The sequence below is a fragment of the Desmodus rotundus genome, chromosome 6 (genome assembly GCF_022682495.2).
Source record: "Desmodus rotundus isolate HL8 chromosome 6, HLdesRot8A.1, whole genome shotgun sequence".
In the NCBI taxonomy this organism is placed as follows: Eukaryota; Metazoa; Chordata; class Mammalia; order Chiroptera; family Phyllostomidae; genus Desmodus; species Desmodus rotundus.
The window spans coordinates 154,166,035-154,183,085 of NC_071392.1; the positions used below are offsets into that span (position 1 = coordinate 154,166,035).

Genomic DNA, 17,051 nt, shown 5'->3' on the forward strand with positions numbered 1-17,051 from the left:
TGATCTCTGGTCCCACTTTCTCGGTTTGCCCTCCCCAGCTCCCTCCGCTTCCCCAAACGACAGCAACAACGGAAATCCTTGGGAGAAAAGTTAGTTTGTCCTGTGGTTACACAAGGGTGTTCAGGGGCTGCCCCTGCGTCTGTCCGCCGCGACCTGGTGGCACGACGGCTGGGAATTAGACCCCTAGTTGCTCCTGTGTGCTCCGGCAGTGTCCCGATCCCGTGGGCAGGAGTGTTTTCCGAGTCTCTATCTGAAAAATGCACTGATTTTTGACAAAATTCAACGTTACCTTGTAGGGCAAATCTTTCTCAGAATTTTTCAGTTGTGTGCCTTCTTTTTTAGCCTAGTCTTTTGCCATTTTCATGTATTTTATGTGTGACTAGGGTGGTTTGTTTTTGTTTTTTTTAATAGTGCCGATTAAGATCATTTTATATCAGGTGTTCTGAGATGCGATGATGTGTCTGTCCTAGAGGCTTGTCCCGGGCCCTGGCTCGACAGGGTCTGTTCTCCAGACTGTCCTCCCAATTCCGGGCAATTTTGGGGGGCGGTGTCAGTCACCTACCTGAACTCCCGTTCACGTTCAGGTCTTTGGATTTCTTGGAGGTTTTTCCTTCCTCTTTTCTATTTAAACTTGAGGCGAGAGACTTTTTGTCTTCAAAGTTGTGGCTTCCGATGCCCTTTCTTAGTTCTTTGGGGATGTGGACTCTGAAGTCTGAAGAAGTTCTTCTGTCATCACGCACTGTTGACTCATTTTCCCGTCTCTACCTTCTCGGCCTGTTTGTTTTTTCTTTTCTGTCGCTGAGCGCAGCTCTGTTGCCCGGGCGGTGTGGTCTGTGGGCCTCGCCTTCCTCTGGGAGGTGCTCGCCCTTGTGGAGGGTGGGGGAGGTGGGGGCAGTGCTTCCTTGTCTCATACCAGCGTCCAGGTGTGTCTGGTGCCTCTTCGCTGCACTTGGTTCGAGTTTTCCTCATTGACTTTTCAGTTCCCTGCAGGACGATCTCTGTCCTTGCAGCTTCTCTCTCTACACCTTTATTTTAACGGAGACTCAGTAGAAGAAGGTGAGTGTTTCCCTGGAAGGTGCCTCCATGTTAAAAGACATTTATTTTCTTCAAGTTTAAAAGGTCACCTCCTTTAAATTGATAGGGCAATCCCAAGCAAAACCCTAGAAAGCAGCCTGCACGTGGGTAAGTTACTGGGGCCCAACCCACAGAGAACTACATTCGAGTATCGTCGTTCCTCCCCTGGGCAGCCTCGCGCAGTGGGCGGTGTTGGGGTGCGGCGGGTGGTTCACTGCAGGTGTTCGGAAGTGTCCGTGCAGTATGGCGTCGTGACCACAGCGTAGGTCGGGAATCTTTAGTGCCTTGGTTGCTCTGTGGAGAAGTTACACCTTCGGGTTAGCTGCTGGGCCCTTCCAGGCAGCAGGGAACTCAAGGGCTCCTCGCCATCGTGAAGGAAAGCAGGTGGCCTTCCAGGGCGTCCCATTTGTGCTCCTTAAACGAAGCTAATGAGCTCCATCTTTGGGGAAAGTTCCAGGCAGGGCTGTTTTTTTTTTTTTTTAAGCAGAAATTAAAGATTTTGCTGTCCTCGGGTCACTCATAGCAGCAGATGTCAGACACTGGCGGATGAAGTGTGGCGGTGAGCGGGAAACCGAACGGGGCTCGTGCCTTAGGAAGCCCCTCCAGAACTGACTCCCCTGCCCGGTGACACTGGCCGGGCTTAGATCGACGTGGGTTTGGGGTTTTTCTAAGAGCAGGAAGGAAAACAATGACTTTCCCTTTGTTCCTAGTACTAGCCTTTTTTGATTAGTAGGGAAAGCGGTAGGAGAAGCTGGCGGCTTATTCTCAGATTGGGGGAGTTGTGGCACATTTACCAGGAGCACTCGGTGTAGGTGGGTCTGCAGTTTGCCGCTCCGTGCTTGCTGATTGAATTACGTAGATTTCCTTTAAGCCAGTCTGCTGAGCATGAATGTTCCTTAGTGGTTTAGTCCCTAGCAATACTATTCATTATTCTGCAGGCATTTTCTTTAAAATCCCTACTTTTATTGCCTCCATTCGTACCTAACTTTGAGAAATATTTTATGGGTTGTTATTTTAGCAATTTTCAGAATGATGGGTTCATGTCCCAGCAACCTCTGAAGGTCATTAGTGAGTTTTAAGTACCCTGAGCTCAGACTTTCGTGTTTGTATTTCAGTCCGTTGTGTTTATCTTTGTGGCCGAGGGAATCCCCTTCAAGCTTGCTCCTACCATCAGAGACTCCAGGGGTCTTTGATGTCGTGTCTTATCTTCATTCTCTCAGACCTGGAACAAGCGCTTGGTTCCTTTTAAGAAAAGAAGGGCAGAGGCCACAGTCTGGTGAGAGCGATGCCCATTGATACTGTGTTTAGCTGACTTTATGGATCGACGGATCAGACCCTTTGGGGAGAAAGCCAGAGGGAAATGGTGTGAGCACTTGGAGGGCAGAGGTGCACTGGTGGCCGACTGCAAGACACTAGTTTTCATTTGATGTCTTAACCATGTAAACCGAGGTCCCAGGTGAGAACTCCACAGAGCCGGTACCTTAAGCCTCACCCAGAGAACAAAACAGGTCACTCCAGCCATTTGTGGGGAGCAGATGGGGCTGTGTAACCTGGATCAGGAGGCTGATGGAGAGTTATGGGAAGAGGTTTATAGTGGGATGGATGTCACACCGCTTGCAGAAGCTGCTGTGTCGTTGGGACAACTAGTGGCTTTAGAAGGAGAGGTAGACATTGTCTAGGGTGTGGGGTGGTGTTACTATTCCGACGAGAAAGGTTTGAGGGTCACAGATATGCGCTGAGCCTGTGAATCAAAGGTCACCCGGGCTCTGGAGATAACGGGGTTAAAGTTATTCCAGAAGTTACGGCTGCCTTCCAGCCCATGCTCACCAAAGAGCCAGTCGCTCTCTGACTCATAGACTTGGCAGTAGAGGTCCTGTTTTAACGCTGAGAAAGTTTCAAGCGCTGGTTTTGAGAGAATTTTTAGAGCCTCATCTGCTGAGGGTGTACTTCTCTCACTAAACTCCTTGATCCCGTGGAAGACCTGAAGGCTGTGTTTGTCTTTTGTTCCTGGGCTGGAGTTTCTGGCATCTTTAAAAAAAAAGGTTTGTATTTTGCAGTCCTGACATTTGTGGGTCTTACCCTTGGGGAGAGGCAGAAAACAAGACTCAGATTCTGGTGCTGTTACTCACTTGAAAGACAGAAAGAATCTAGACATCTGGATATGTATCCCAAAGTTCTAAGGGTTTAGGATTAGTAAGCAAAACAGGACGTTCAGCGGGCAGCCAGTGGGCATACCTGAAGGCAACCAGGGGTTTTATGGATGTGAATCTCCGTGGAAACCTGGGTTCACTAGCCTAGGGCTGGAGGTGAGATGCAGGTCTGACCCCAGCACAAACTAGCCCACGTACCCCTAGTCTGAGCTACTGAACTCCCCCGCCCTCCCCGCCATGTAACAGCCTGCACGCTGACCCCCGTACCGCACAGTTCCAGTTCACCTGCAGTGGTTTTCAAAAACCACATGTTGACCTTTGGCTGTAAAGCTGTAGATAGGTTGCCAAACAAACCAGTATATCCACACTGTTAGGTACTACTTGGCAATAAGGAAGAACTATGGATAAAAGCGACAGACAGGCAAGGGTGAATCGCAAAGACACCGAGCGGAAGGAGCCAGACACGAAAGCGCGTGTACTAAATGGTTTGATCTTTGTGAAACTCGAGTCCAGAGCCACGAGGTTAGTTTAAACTTGGGACCGGTGATGGGTGTGGGGGGGTTGCCTGAGAAGGTGTTGGCATACTAAACATTCCTCAAACTCCAAGTACAATTAAAACATGCATTTAAAAATTTGATGCAAACAGTGGCTTTTAAAAGGCCTTTGTGGCTACCCGTTGGCCTGTGAGGGCCCACGAGGGGTGGTCCAGCGTTGGCTGTTGGCACCCTCACTGGTCACGCTTCCCCTGGCTCACCCCACCTGTCACCCAGGCTTTTGCTACTTGCAGGCACTTGACGTCTTTTGCCTGGAATATTCTTTGCACAGATGACACTCTGCTGACTGGCCATCTTCCCCAGCTGAAGTGTTTTTTAGAGCAGGGACCTTGTCCATCCTTCGCCAGGGTCTCACACCCAGGAGGAGCTCAATACATAGTGACTGATTCATGAGAAATAACTACCAAATATAGGGGCACATGTTAAGTGCCATGTGAGCACAAGCTTAGAACATTTAAGACGCACGTGTATGTTACATAGGTGCGCAAAAACCGTGTGGAGGGGTGTGAATGTTGGGGGAAAAGGGAAAATGAAACGAGGGGATTTGGATTGAAATGGCAGATTCTGGTTAAACCACCTCTTCAACCGTACGCTGAGAACGACCCTGCCTCCCTACGTCATGGAATGAAGAAACGAATGTGAAAATAATCCGGAAACCATAATTAGCATTGTTAATAACAGCAGAGGCCTTCGGAGCCTTCATTGTGCCCCTGACGTCATTCGGTCACATGAGTGAGCCGCCACGGCCCTCAGCCGTGGTTTGTACACAGGGAGCAGTCTCGGGCTTGCCAGAGCTCCGGTGTTCGAGGCAGGGCTCAAGTGCAGGCCTCTGACCTGAGTTTGTACTCTTACTCTTGAGTGGACGCTCTGGTCAGTCTTGTGTTAGTGACCGTCTTATTTGTGAGATGGACAAATACACTTTATGTGAGCACTGAAGAAATTTGCAAGCATTTTAGATAGGACAGCGTTGTATACCTGTTCCATCCAAAAGGAACAGGGACCAGGATGGCAGACCTGAAGAATGAGTCGTAGCCGGGACACACTGCAAACACCCTACTTGGCCCAAACCACCTCTTGACTGGTCTGTTGGGAGTTCTTCATAGAAAGCAAGATGAAGGCTGGTGGCAGTGACTTAGGTCCCAACGGGGCATTTCTGTCCCATCTCTGTGTGCTCAGGCATCACACCTGTCTCGGGACAGGTGCGTTTTCTCTAGGACATAGGACTTAACCAGTGACTGGAAGCCCGGTTCTGGCAATGAGAATGTTGGAGTAAATTCAGCCCAGCACTTCACACAAGAACTTTCCCCATCATGGAGCAGCTCATTTTGTAAAGGTTTTCCACACTGAGGCCCAAGGCCAAAGCAGAGGCTATCTGTTTAAGATAGCCTCCGCCAGGGAAGGGAGCATAAAACAGCTTGCAGAGAGGCCTGGTATTTGGGACAATTGTTGCTTATTTCACATTTCGAGACTAGGAAATGGCAGCGTTGGAGGGCATCTTAACCTCAGTTACACTCCAGTGAAATGGGAGCATCGACCACAGCCAGTGAGGCAAGGTTTAAACCCAGTAGTCCGGACTCCTGGGTTCTGCTTTGTGAGCTTGTACTCTCGTTTCTTCGCTACGATGACTTTTCCCCCTTAGCGTCAGACCAAAAAGCAGAGTCTGGCGTAGGGGGCTCTAGGGTGAGGCAGTTGCGTGTGACAAGGGCATTTTGAGGTTGGTGGGAAGGAGAGAGTGGTGTCTCTGAAGGGGCAGAGGCAGTGAGAACAGAGGTCCTGGAGGGGCGGACTAGGGCGGAGTCCTCGTTAAAGGAGTCAAAATGCTTAGCCTGCAAAGGGAAGCCGATCTCGGTCCGGAGGTCTAGGCAACTGGGCCTAGAGTGGTCGCTGACCAGAGTCCTGCTGGCTCCTCTGGGTCCGTTGCCCGCCCAGGCTGGGGTTGCAGTGAAGCCTCGGGGCCGCTAGGTGGCAGCCGTGCGTTTCCAAAGCTGGCTCGCTGACCCGTGAGCCCAGCTGGAATCCCTTGTACCCGGCCCGGAGCCCTGGAGGGGTAGTCGGAGACTCCCTGGAGACCCCTCCCCCTCCACCGCACAAGGTTTTCTGCACTTGTACCCAATGCAGGGAAGGGGAGGTTGGAAGGGGATCTCTTAGTGCGGCCAGCTATCCTAGAAGGCAGCTGGGACACGCCACGATCCTGCGTGGAATCACGGGGCGGGTAAAAGCGACCCCCCTTAAGTGGAGCCGCCCCGGGGGCTGGGCCTGACCCGCCCCCTCCTCGCTCCCCCACTCTAGCGCTGGTGGGTGTGAGTGAGTGTGACTAGCGAATGTGGGCGAGTGAGGACGTTCCGCACCTAACTGTGTTCTTGGGGACCACCGCCTGCCCAATTCGCGGGTCTTCACTCCCTGGCGCAGAGCTCCGACGGCTTCCAACGCTCACCAGCTCCAGTCTTGCGGGCTCTGCCGCTTCGGAGCTGCTGGTCCCATCGCCGAGAGTCTGAGCACCTCCCTCCAACCGGAGCCGCCAGGAGAAGGAGGAGGAGGCAGTGGAGAGGCCGCGGCAGGCAGGCAAGCAGGCAGGGCCGCCTTTGATGTGGGCGAGGCGCACCCAGGCGAGCTGAGCGCCCGTCCGGCCGCGCCCCGAGGGGGGAGCCCCCGGGCCCCGCATCCTCATTGTGCCGGCTCGGGCCCGGGCCCGCCCCTGGCCCCCCGCCCCCTCGCCGCCCGCGCGTAGAAAACGCCCCGGCCGCCGCCAGTGGTGGGAGGCGGCGATGCGCACGGCCAGAGAGACGCGGAGGAGGAGACATGAGCCGGCGGGCGCCCAGACGGAGCGGCCGTGACGCGTCCGTGCTGCAGCAGCGCGCTCCTCCGGCCCCAGATTGCTGACCCCTGGCCCCGCGCAGCCCCGCTCCCCGCCCGGAGAGCGTGCGCTAGACTCGTCTCACCACGCATGCTGCCCCCGGAGTGAGCCGGGCAGCCAGCCTCCCGCGGACGCCCGGACGGCCGGCCGGCCGGTAGTGAGCAAGCTTCCCCGCACCAGCCTCCTGCACAGCCCGGAGGGCGCAGCGCTCGGGAGGAGCCGCGCGGGGCGCTGATGCCGCAGGGCGCGCCGCGGAGCGCCCCGGAGCAGCAGAGTCTGCAGCAGCAGCAGCAGCCGGCGAGGAGGGAGCAGCAGCAGCGGCGGCGGAGGCGGCGGAGGCGGCGGAGGCGCCCGGTCCCGGCCGCGAGGAGCGGACATGTGCAGGCTGGGCTAGGAGCCGCCGCCTCCTCCCCGCCCAGCGATGTATTCAGCGCCCTCCGCCTGCACTTGCCTGTAAGCGCTCGCGTGCGGGGCTGCCCACCCTGCCTGGCCGTCTGTCCTTGTGCCCCCAGCTCTGTCTGCCCGCCCGTCTGACTTTCCGACTGAGTGTCTGTACGCGCGCCCCCCTCTTTGATGTCCCACTGATCACCTCTCCATCTCTCTCCCGCAGGTGTTTACACTTCCTGCTGCTGTGCTTCCAGGTACAGGTACGTGGGCTCCTGACTCTGACCTCCCCCCGCCCCTGCCTCTCGGTACACGCCGCGCCCCCTCCCTGTGCCCCACCCCTCCTGGGCACCGATCCGAGTGCACCTGTTCCCAGGGAGCGGAAGGGCGGCTCCGCGCGCGGCCGGCGCCGGCGGGGGACTGGCCAAGGGCTAGGGGCTCTGCTGCGGGGCTCGGCCTCTGCTGGGAGGAGATCCCTGGAGCCCTCAGGCTCAGCCACGGCGAAGTGCCGGCTCCAAGCCCCCTGCCCGCAGCTGGTGAGGAGTTGAGACCCAGGGGTTTTTTCTTCCAACCATCCCTTAACAAACCAGATCGCTCTTCCAAACAAAAAGGCTCCTTGCTGCGGAGTGGATTTTGAGTCCAGGGAGAAGTAGCTTCAGTTGTAAATTACTCTGTGTTTTCAAAGGCGTTTTCAGCATTGAGAGAGACAGACAGACAGAGACACGGGACTAGGGGAGATTGGGCTGAGAGGGCGCAGAGTCCTGGGCCGAGGGGCTGTTCCCCGCGAGACCGCTCCCGAGCCGGCGGCGCTCCGCACTCCCTCGGCCAAGGCGGTGCAGCCCTCGGCTGGTTCCCGGCCTCGCTCCCCGCTCGCTCGCTCGCTCGCTCGCTCTCCGAGAATCAGAAGAGGGCTTGGCGCTCAGCCTGGAAAGCACTTGCTAAAATCTGATCTGTTACTTCAGCAGCTTTCAGACTCGGGAAGGTCTTGGCACGCAGACAGTTGGAACACTCCGGCTTCCAAAGCCGTGGAAATGAAGGAAAGGGGGGGGGGCGGTGGAGAGAAGAGGGAAAGAGGGAGCCGACTTCAGCCCCGATTAGAACCAGACCAGGGCTGCCTCAGCACGGCGGTGGGGAGGGGGGCAAAGGGAAAGGGAATAGGAAGTGCCAGCTGCCCTAGCCCCCACCCACCTAGAGCTGCAAGGGAGAGGCTCTGCGAGGAGCTGGACTGGGGCCAGAACAGATTATCTGCCCCGTTCCCCTCTGGGTTGCAGGCAGGTGTCCTCGCAAGGTTAGAGAGGATGCTTTAGACTCCTGGGTTCCAGAGGTGCCCGAGAGGGCCCCGAGCAGGGACGACGATGGTTCTCCCAGTCTCCCGGCACAAGGCGGCTGTGTGTGCCGAGGGGCTGCTGACTCTCAGCCCCTCTTGCAGTGTGTTTGGTGGTGGTGGGTCTGCTATCCCCTCCGCCCCCCACTTCTGGGAGAGGACTGTTGCCATCAGGCTGGGCACTGAGCTGGGGACAGCTAGTTGGGGCTGGGGGCAGGAAGGCAGGCAGGCAGGCAGGCAGAATGGATGGATGGATGGATGGATGGATGGATGGATGGACAGACTGATGGGTTATTCCCTCCTGTTGGCCAGGCTGGGGTCCCCAGTGACTCCTTGAATCAATACGACTGGAGTCAGTAACTTAAAACTGGCTGTTTGCCAAAGCAGATGTGACCCTGTGTGGGGGTGGGGGTGGGGGAAAGGCTGGTGCGGGGGAGAGAGGCCAGTGCCAGGCATGGCCTGCGTGGTTTGCAGCTGAGTCCCCAGGCAGAGGGCAGGCCCCAGGGTCACTGCGGAGGATCTGCCTGTCTGACCTGGGCAAGCGCTCTCCTCCTGAAGGCTGGGCCTGGGGGCGGGGGCCGTGAAATAGGCATGCAGGTGGAGCGGTGGCTGCGGGCTGCGTTGCCCAAGCTTCTTGATGCTTGGTGACTCTTGGTCCTTGAAGGGGGCCCAGCAGGGGTTGTGTGTGGTCTCTGTGTTCTCTGGGGGAGTGTGAGGGCGGGAAGCTGGCCCCTGCATCCCACCTCCACCTCCTTGGCCAGAGCTAGAGCCAGCCTCTCGGGGAAGAGCTGGGTGGTCTGTCTGGGTCCCGTCCATCTGGGTTAGGACTTCGAGCAGGTGAGGGAGCCCCCTCTCCTACCTCCCCTTCCTTTGCAGCTTTTCCCCATTCAAACTGCCGTAGGACGGATGTTTTTAACCCATACACCCTTGGAGTGTGTAAGGGGGGGAGGGGCCCTGAAACATTGCACCCAAATGGTGCTGTGTCTGGGAGAGGGTTCCCAGCTCCCCTCGGATCTTCAAAGACACCCAGGATTCCTAAAACATACAGAAACAGCACCATGGGGTGTTAGGGCAAGGCTGGCAGGCTCGTGTCCCCCGCCCCCTCTTCAAGCTGAAGGGACAAAGATGGAGTGGCCACAGGAGGTAGAGAGGAGGAATCTGAAGTCTTCTCCCCACAGAGGGGGTGTGGGCAGAACTGGCGAGCAGCTAGGTCCTGGGCAGGGGGGCTTCCAGGGTGGGAGTGAGACACTTCTCAGTGAGCAGGCCCAAAGGCCGCCCCAACCCCCTGGGAGGGCTCCCGGCTGTGCCTTCCTGAGGGCTGGGCTGAACCCCCCCTTCTGCCTTCCCTGTCTGTAGACCCCTGGGAGTCTTAGCTTCATCATTGGTGAAATGGGCGGCCCTGAGGCTGATCCATGATCCGTGATCCACGATGGGCGTGCAAGAAGTTTTGCAAGTGCTCCTCCACCCAGGAGGGCATGGGGTGGTGCTGCCAGCCGGTGCACCTTGGGCCTTCCCCCGCCCGCCCCCACGTTTTGGGAGACTGGTCTAGTCTGAGCCCTGTAGTCCCGTCTGGGCTCCTCCCCTCTTCTCATCCATCAGCCCACCAGGCCCAGAACGGCCCCCCGCCCCCAGCCACATTTCCCTGAGCACACTCAATGCCAGACACCGCGCCCCCTCCCCTGTGTGGTGAGCCCCGCCCTCACCGTCGGCCACCCCGGGGAGCGGGAAGCAGGGAATTTAATAAAATCCCTTCTCCACACAACCAGGACACCGCGATAGCTCAAATCGGAAGAATTTTAAAAATTTCCAAGGGGAGCAGGCGGCGTGACCAGTAAAATTGCTTTTCTGCACTTGGCTGAGCGCTGACAATGACACCGGGCTGCGCCTTTCACGCGGCGCGGCGGCACCTGCCCGACATTGTTCGCGGCCTTCCCCAGCCAGGCTGGGCCGAGGCGGGCCAGGGCAGGGGGCCGCGGCTGCCGCCCGTGTCCCTCCCGCGGCGCCGCTTCCTCTCTCAAGGCACCGTGTACCCAAGCTTGGAAGTTTCCTTCCACGCCCCTCGCCCTAACGGCCCCCACCCCGGCGCCCTGCGTCCTGTCCCTCCTCTGGGTTAGGAGGAGGTTGGGAAGCTGCCCTGTTGGTCAGCACTTTTAACTTCTTCCAGCGGCCGCATCCTCTGTCCTGCCGTCCAGCCGTCCAGCCATATTCATTCAACAGGTACCTGCTGGGAGTCTGCTTCCTGCTGTCCCTGCAGGCAGGCCGGGTCTGGGGTCCGGTCCCTTGCTGGCCACCAGGGTGCCAATCTAGAAACAGGAGCTCCCTTGACCGTGGCTGAGAAGTGTAGTGGGAGGCGGGGCGTGTGTGCGCCTGCCTAACTCAGGTGGGAGAAGCCACCTGCCTCGGGTCAGAGAGCACTGCGTGTAAGGGTTCCAGACTGGCCATTGCATCAGAAGCTTGTCTCACTCTTCCTTCTGAAGTCAGAGAGGGTAACATTCCGACGTCAGGGATGGAGAAACTGAGGCACAGAGCAGGGAAGGGATTCTTGTTCAAGGCCATGGCTGACTAAGACTCTGGATTTAGGCTCTTGTATTTTTTCCCACCGCCCCAGGCAGGCATTTTCAGAAAGAATAGGAAGTTATCCAGAAGGAATACCGTTGGGGAGAAGGGCTCCCAGGGGACAGGCTGGGCCCCCCCCCCCCCCCCCCCGTGCATCTGTGCAGGCCGGGGGTGCTCAGGACCCAGGCCGGCGTTTCTGCGCTGGAGGGCACCTGACTTGGAGTCTTGCAGGCTTTGACCATCCTGGAATGTTCTGGTCTGAAAGGGCCTTGGAGCCAGTGGTGGATATTTTTTGCAGAGTGGGGCCTGGGGGGATTCAGCAACCCCCTCCAACTTCTTTCCTAGCCCAGAGGGGGAGGGGCGCCCTGCCTACATTCCTTCAGCGTCACCTGCTCTGAGATAAGAAGGTGGATTTTTAAAATTTCTTGTGGTTGGCAGAGCGGCCGGTGTCAGCAGGCTCGGGGCCGGGTGTCAGGGCCACCGCATGGCTTCCACCCTGCCTTGGGCACGTGGGGCCCCCAGAGGGAGATGGGGGGCAGGGCCTTTGGCTCTGACCTTGTCCTCTAGCAGGAGTGTCTGGGGTGTGGGCATCAGAGCGCACATACATCAGGCGAACAGGACGCTGGTGGCTGCCACCTGGCGGGGCATGCTCACTGTGGGACAGGCTGGCACTTCCGCACAGCTTCTAGGATACCTCTCACAACCAGCTGGAATTAAGGCATGAATTCTACAGGGGAAGGCAGTTCGGCCCAGCAGCGTGACACAGCCTGCCTCTGGTGGCACAGCAGGAGGGGGCAGAATGCTGTGGCTCTAGAACCCCGGCTTCTTACACAGCAGTAGGAGGGCTCCGGAGTCTGCCAGCCTGGCTCAGACGGCTGCTCTGCCTTGTCTTTGCTGTGTGACCCCGGACAAGTTACCTAACCTCTCTGGTCACAGCGGCTGCTCACATAAGATGGGAAGAAAACAACCAACGAAACAGTCCCTACTTCCTAAGGGTGCAGAGCAGGGGCCAGTGCATCTGCATTTCAGACCTAGCCCTGGGCCTCTCGCCCTGGGAGGCCTCCCTGCCATCAGCCCCCACCCCCACCCCCACCCCACCTCCCTCACCCTGGGCGTTGCCACCTCCTGGTGACAGGGAGAGGGGCCCCTGGCTTGCTGGGAGGGGCTAGGGGATGTGTGGATATCATTTGCTCTGACGTGGAAATGGCATAAGGCCTCAGGCCCGTTCAAAATGCTGCTGTGCCAAGGACAGAGCCAAGGACAAGCCTCCCATGGGCCACAGAGCAGAAAAACTCTCAGGACCCCTGGGAGCGTGGCTCATTGGACAACTTCTCTCTCTCTGCCTCAGTTTACCCACCTTGGTATTAGGTGAGTGAGGAGGCTTCTTCGGTGTAGAAGGCGTGGGCTTTGGCACAGGAGAGACCTAGGCTTGCTGAGCAGCTATGCAGCAAATAGCTTAACGTTCAACCCTCTGCACCTCGGTTTTCCCCATCAGGAAAATGGGGTGATGAGAGGTACCTGCTTTTGAGGGTGATCGTGAGGGCTACGTGGGATAATTCATGCAGAGTCGCTAGCACCGTGGCCGACACTGAGTAAATGATTGAGGAACAAGGACGGCGTGGTCGATCATATGTTAGGTATGAAGCATGCGGCCGGTGCTGAAGAAAGTGAGGATGGGCCTGCTCCAGTACCGGTGACATCAGCCCTCCAGTCTGAGGCTTTGGACTTACATCTGGATGAATTCCTCACTCCCCACTCACAGGCTGTGTGGCCTTGGGAAAGACCCTTAACTCTCTGAGCTTCTGCCTCCTCATCACGTGGGAAATGGGTGAGCACGACCCCTGTCCCCCTGTTGGGAGGACTCCCTGAAGCCAGGTCTCAGACCAGCTCTGCAGCAGGCACTTGGTCGAGGTGCTTCTCTGCATTAGCGCCCAGCAAACATTTGTGGGGCTCCCGCTGTGTGGCAGGCCCTGGGCTTGGCTTCCAGGGGGGGATGAAGAAGACACCCAAGGCCTCAGCTTTGTCCTGAAAGCGTTCTCTGGGGAGGGATGGCCGACACTTTGGGTGGGTGGCTTTCTTTACCACCCTCCGCCTTGGGACTCCTCAACACTTGGTCACCATCCTGTGAGCCAGGGCGTTCTCTGCTGGGGCCCACAGGGATGCATAGGAGCTCAGGCTCGGGGCCCAGTCCCCAGCTACCCCCGCTCAGCGCCTGGTCACTGTGGATTGAGCAGCTTGCTTGGGCTCTGTGTGGCTCATCTTTCACATGGGCATCCGGAGAGACCCTCCCTCTCGAGGTCACTCTGAGGTGGGTTGGGGTCCCCCGGGGGAGGCCTTGGCATGGCGCCCGGCTCATTGTAAGTGTTAAGTAAATGTGCAGTGCAGTTACACGTGGGACTCTGGGGCGTCTGGAGGCCTGCGTGTCCGCCAGCTCCCAGTTCCTGGAAGTCGGAGGAGGCCTGCCGCATCCCCGGGCCCTGTGGCACCGGCACAGACCTGGCATGCAGGGGGAGTGTTTGGTCAGTGCTGGGGGCGGCGGGCAGCAGCTTCTCTGGGGGCTGGGCACCTGGACTAAGCACCCCCTCTCCCAGGGTGCCAGGTGTATGGCACAGGGGGTTCAGGACCTGTCCCTGCCCCTGGGGACTTGAGAGGAGCCTGAAGGACCTGTGTGGGGACGGGGGCTTGAGGGTATGTAGTTTGATAAAGGGCCCTAAACCCAGATGCTGGGGAAGGGATCTGGCCTGGACGGTGCTCCATCTGAATCTTGAAATAGGAGAAGCCTCTGTGAGTGTGTGTGTGTGTGCGTGCATGTGTGAGTGTGTGGGTGAGCGTGTGAGACCACGAACTGCAGGCTCACAGAACCTCTGTACACAGAGCAGGGACGTCCTGATGTGCTCAGGGGACTCCAGGCTGGTTGGGGTGTCTGCAGCATCAAGTTCAGGAATGGGGGTCAAGTGAAAAGCCATGGTGGGCATTGAATGATGAAATAAGGGGCTTTTTTATGACCTGACTCCTCACCCTCCAGCTTTAAGGGAGAGGGAGTTGAAGAGTGGGGGGAGGGGAGAAAGCAGAAAGGAGGGAGTGTGGGGTTTTGGGTGTCCTCCTCCCTCCCTGAGGCTGGCTCCAGGCTGGCCGCCAGCCAGCGGCACCCATATCGATGATCTGTTCGGAGAAGGCTGATGTATGGGGAGAGGGAGCTCTGGTCAGCCGCCTTGGGTGGCAGCAGCCCCCACCCCCATGCTGATGGCTCAGCCCTGCCAATCAATACATTGATAGCCCTGGGAGCTTAATGGAGAGGCTGGGGGTAGGGAAGGTCCTGGTTGGGCTGGGCGTGGGGAGTGTAACAAGAGAGAGGGGAGAAGCCTGGGGCTGAGCATGGGTGGGGGCGTCAATCTGAGCCAAGCTCAGATTCAGGGGTGGGCCTGGCCCGCCTCCTCTTCTTTCCATCCAGGGGTGCTAGCTGGGGGAAATTCTTGGGCTCCAGAGCCAGCAATGGGTTCCAGTTTTGGCTCTGTCACTTTCTGTATGGCTTGGGCCAGTCCCCTGGCCTCTCTGTCTCCCTTTGTCCGGGGGATGGTAGTCATCAGACCTGCCCAGGTCGTGCGAGGAGGAAGGAGACGATGCCTGGAAAGTGCTTAGCTCGGGCCTGGCACTGAGCGAGCGCCCACTAAGTGGGAGCCAGCCCCAGTCTTGCTCTCAACGATAATAACAACCCGAGGAGCCCCAGGGGCTGGCAGCCACACCCGGGCCTGTGTCCAGGCCAATCGCTCTCGAGGAAGAGCTCGGGGAGCTGCATTTCGGGGTAGAGAGCGGGGCTGACTCTATCAGGGACCACTCCTGGGGTGTGGGGCGCAGGTCTCAGGTTCGAATCCAGAACCAGGAGAAGGCCTTGGCCCCACTGGCTGCTGCCGCCGCCACCGGAGTAGGCTGGCGGTGGTGGAATGTGGCCGGAAGTCTGTGGGCTGCCCCTCCTGGGACCAGGGAGACCCTCCCTTTCTGGGCAGGCTGCCTGGATACAGGGGCATGGCCTGTCTGAGGCCTCAAGGATGGGCACCTGGATGGGAGGGGCAGTCTGACCCCGGCCTCCTCTCTTGGGTGGGGGACTGAGCTCAAGGCCCCCAGCCCCAGGCCCTCCCCCATGGTGATGGCTTATAGCCAGAACCCTGAGCCTGGGGAAGGAGCCGGGGGAGCGGCAGGAGGTGGAAGCCGGCGACGGGTACGTGGTGGAGAGCCTGGTTTCTAGACTAGACGGAGGAGCAGCTGGCTGAGAGTCTTGACCCCTTTTCTCACCAGTTCTGACTTTGGACAAGTGATGCAACCTCTCCGAGCCTCAGTTACTTCCTCTGTGAAACGGGGACAGGAGTCATACCCACTGTCAGGGCCGCTCTGGGGAGTCCCTGTGATCACTGACCCCACGCGGTTCTTCACTCAGAGGATGCGTTCGATGAGCAGCGAGGTGGTGGCTGTTTAGAAACCAAACAGAAGGGAAAAGGCCGTGACTGTTGCTGCCAGTACAACAGCTCCCACGCTGCCAGCGAGAGAACTGAGGATCACAGAAATCGAAGGTGCTGGTGAGGGGGCACGGCCAGGAAGCCCCTGAGGTCGGTGCGGGTGATCCGCTTGTTGGGGTGCGTGGTGTGTGTGTTTGTGTAGTGTGTGTGTTGTAGGGGATGTGTGCTGTGGCAGATACCTGTAGGACATGGGGCCGTGGCCCAGGAAGACACAGGAAGCCCCCAGACATACCTTCAGAGCCAGGAGTGGGTGAGTGAGGGCTGGTGGCTGGTGCCGTGGCGAGGGTCGGGGGACCAGGGCTGATGTCTGGAAGCTGGCCCTGGGCTAGGGGCCCATCACCCCAGCCTCTTCACCTCACAGCAGGTTCCGATCAAGGAGCCTCAGAGAGGAGGCTCAGAAGGTAGGCAGGGCTAGAGTGTAAAGATGGTTCCCACTGGGGAAACTATGCTGTGGGTAGCGGGGAGGCGGGTGGGTTTGGAGCAGAGAAACAGCCCCGTCCCCGCCCAGTGCATTGGAGAGCTGCACTGACCAGCGTGAGACTGTGGGTGGAGGGGATGGCCCTGTCCCACTCAGCACCAGGTCCCTGAGGGGCCTGGAGGACAGGGCTGGGGGGAGAGTTGTATCTGTTGCCCCTGGGCAGTTCCTGGGTCAGGGAGTCAATATTTCAATGCACCGCCCCCCATGACTAGACACCTGGAGGGGAGTCGGCAGACTGTTCTAGGAAGTCCTGGAAGACAGCCGCCTCTTAGGCAGCAAGGCCAAGCACTGTGCTGCCCAGCAGCAGGGCAGGGGGAGGGAGACTGGTCCTGAGTCCGCCGCCTTGTGTGAACCCGGCAGCGCCCAGGGCCAGAGAGCTGCCTCAGAGGTCAGATCTGCACCCCGGCTCTCCCTGGGGCCCGCCTCCCTGGGTGGCTGAGGGAGTCAGACGAGGTGCCATATCTAAAGGCTCCTTAGCACAGAGCCTGGAACAGCAGCCGACAGCTTTGAAGCCCCCTTTGCCATCCCTGTGTTGGGCGCCTGGCTTGTCTGGGTAGGAAGCAGTGTTTCCCTGGTCCCGGCCGCAGGTGTTGAGCGGACGCTTGTGGGGTGCCTCCTGGGGGCAGAGCCAGAGGTGCAGGGTGAACCAGGCACACTGGACACTGGGGCAATAAGCCACAGTGCCCAGAGGCCCTCAGCCAGCCTGGGCAGGGCAGGGCAGTGCAGGAAAGGCTTCCAGACAAGGCACCAGGTGGGCAGAAGGGACAGGGTGTCCAGGGCAGAGCCCGGGCTTGTGCAAGGCCTGGAGCCCCCAGAAGTCTTCCCCGGGAAGCCCAGGAGCCTCCCGCCTTGTCAGGGGGACGGGCTCTGTTTCCGAGTCAGAGGCCACCCCTGCCACCTCCCTTGGGATTGATATGACAGAGTGTGGCTTAAATGGTGGGAGCTGGGCAAGATGGATGGTTCCTCCCACATCCTGGGGAAGGGCCACCGGATGGCCCCTGCTGACCCCAGGTCACCGCGCCGCCTCTGTCCAGGGCGCCAGGGAGAAAATTGTTAATGGGAGCCTGGCTTTTGGGGCAGGGCTGCTCCCCTCAGAGACCTGGGGTGAGGAGATTGGTTTGACCTCTGGTCGATAAGGTCTCCTGTGAGCAGGAGGAGGCCAGGGA

The 17,051-nt window shown here is 58.5% G+C and overlaps 1 protein-coding gene across 1 annotated transcript in view; it reads left to right on the forward strand.

Moving 5' to 3' along the window:
- The first annotated feature begins 6,489 nt into the window (after positions 1-6,489).
- FGF18 (fibroblast growth factor 18) overlaps positions 6,490-17,051 on the forward strand; it is a 30,978-nt gene continuing 20,416 nt past the window's right edge. Inside the window, exons 1-2 of the mRNA XM_024577071.4 lie at positions 6,490-7,085; positions 7,243-7,279. Of these exons, the coding sequence (XP_024432839.1) occupies positions 7,054-7,085; positions 7,243-7,279 (69 nt within the window). The 5' untranslated portion in view covers positions 6,490-7,053. The remainder of the gene's footprint in view (positions 7,086-7,242; positions 7,280-17,051) is intronic.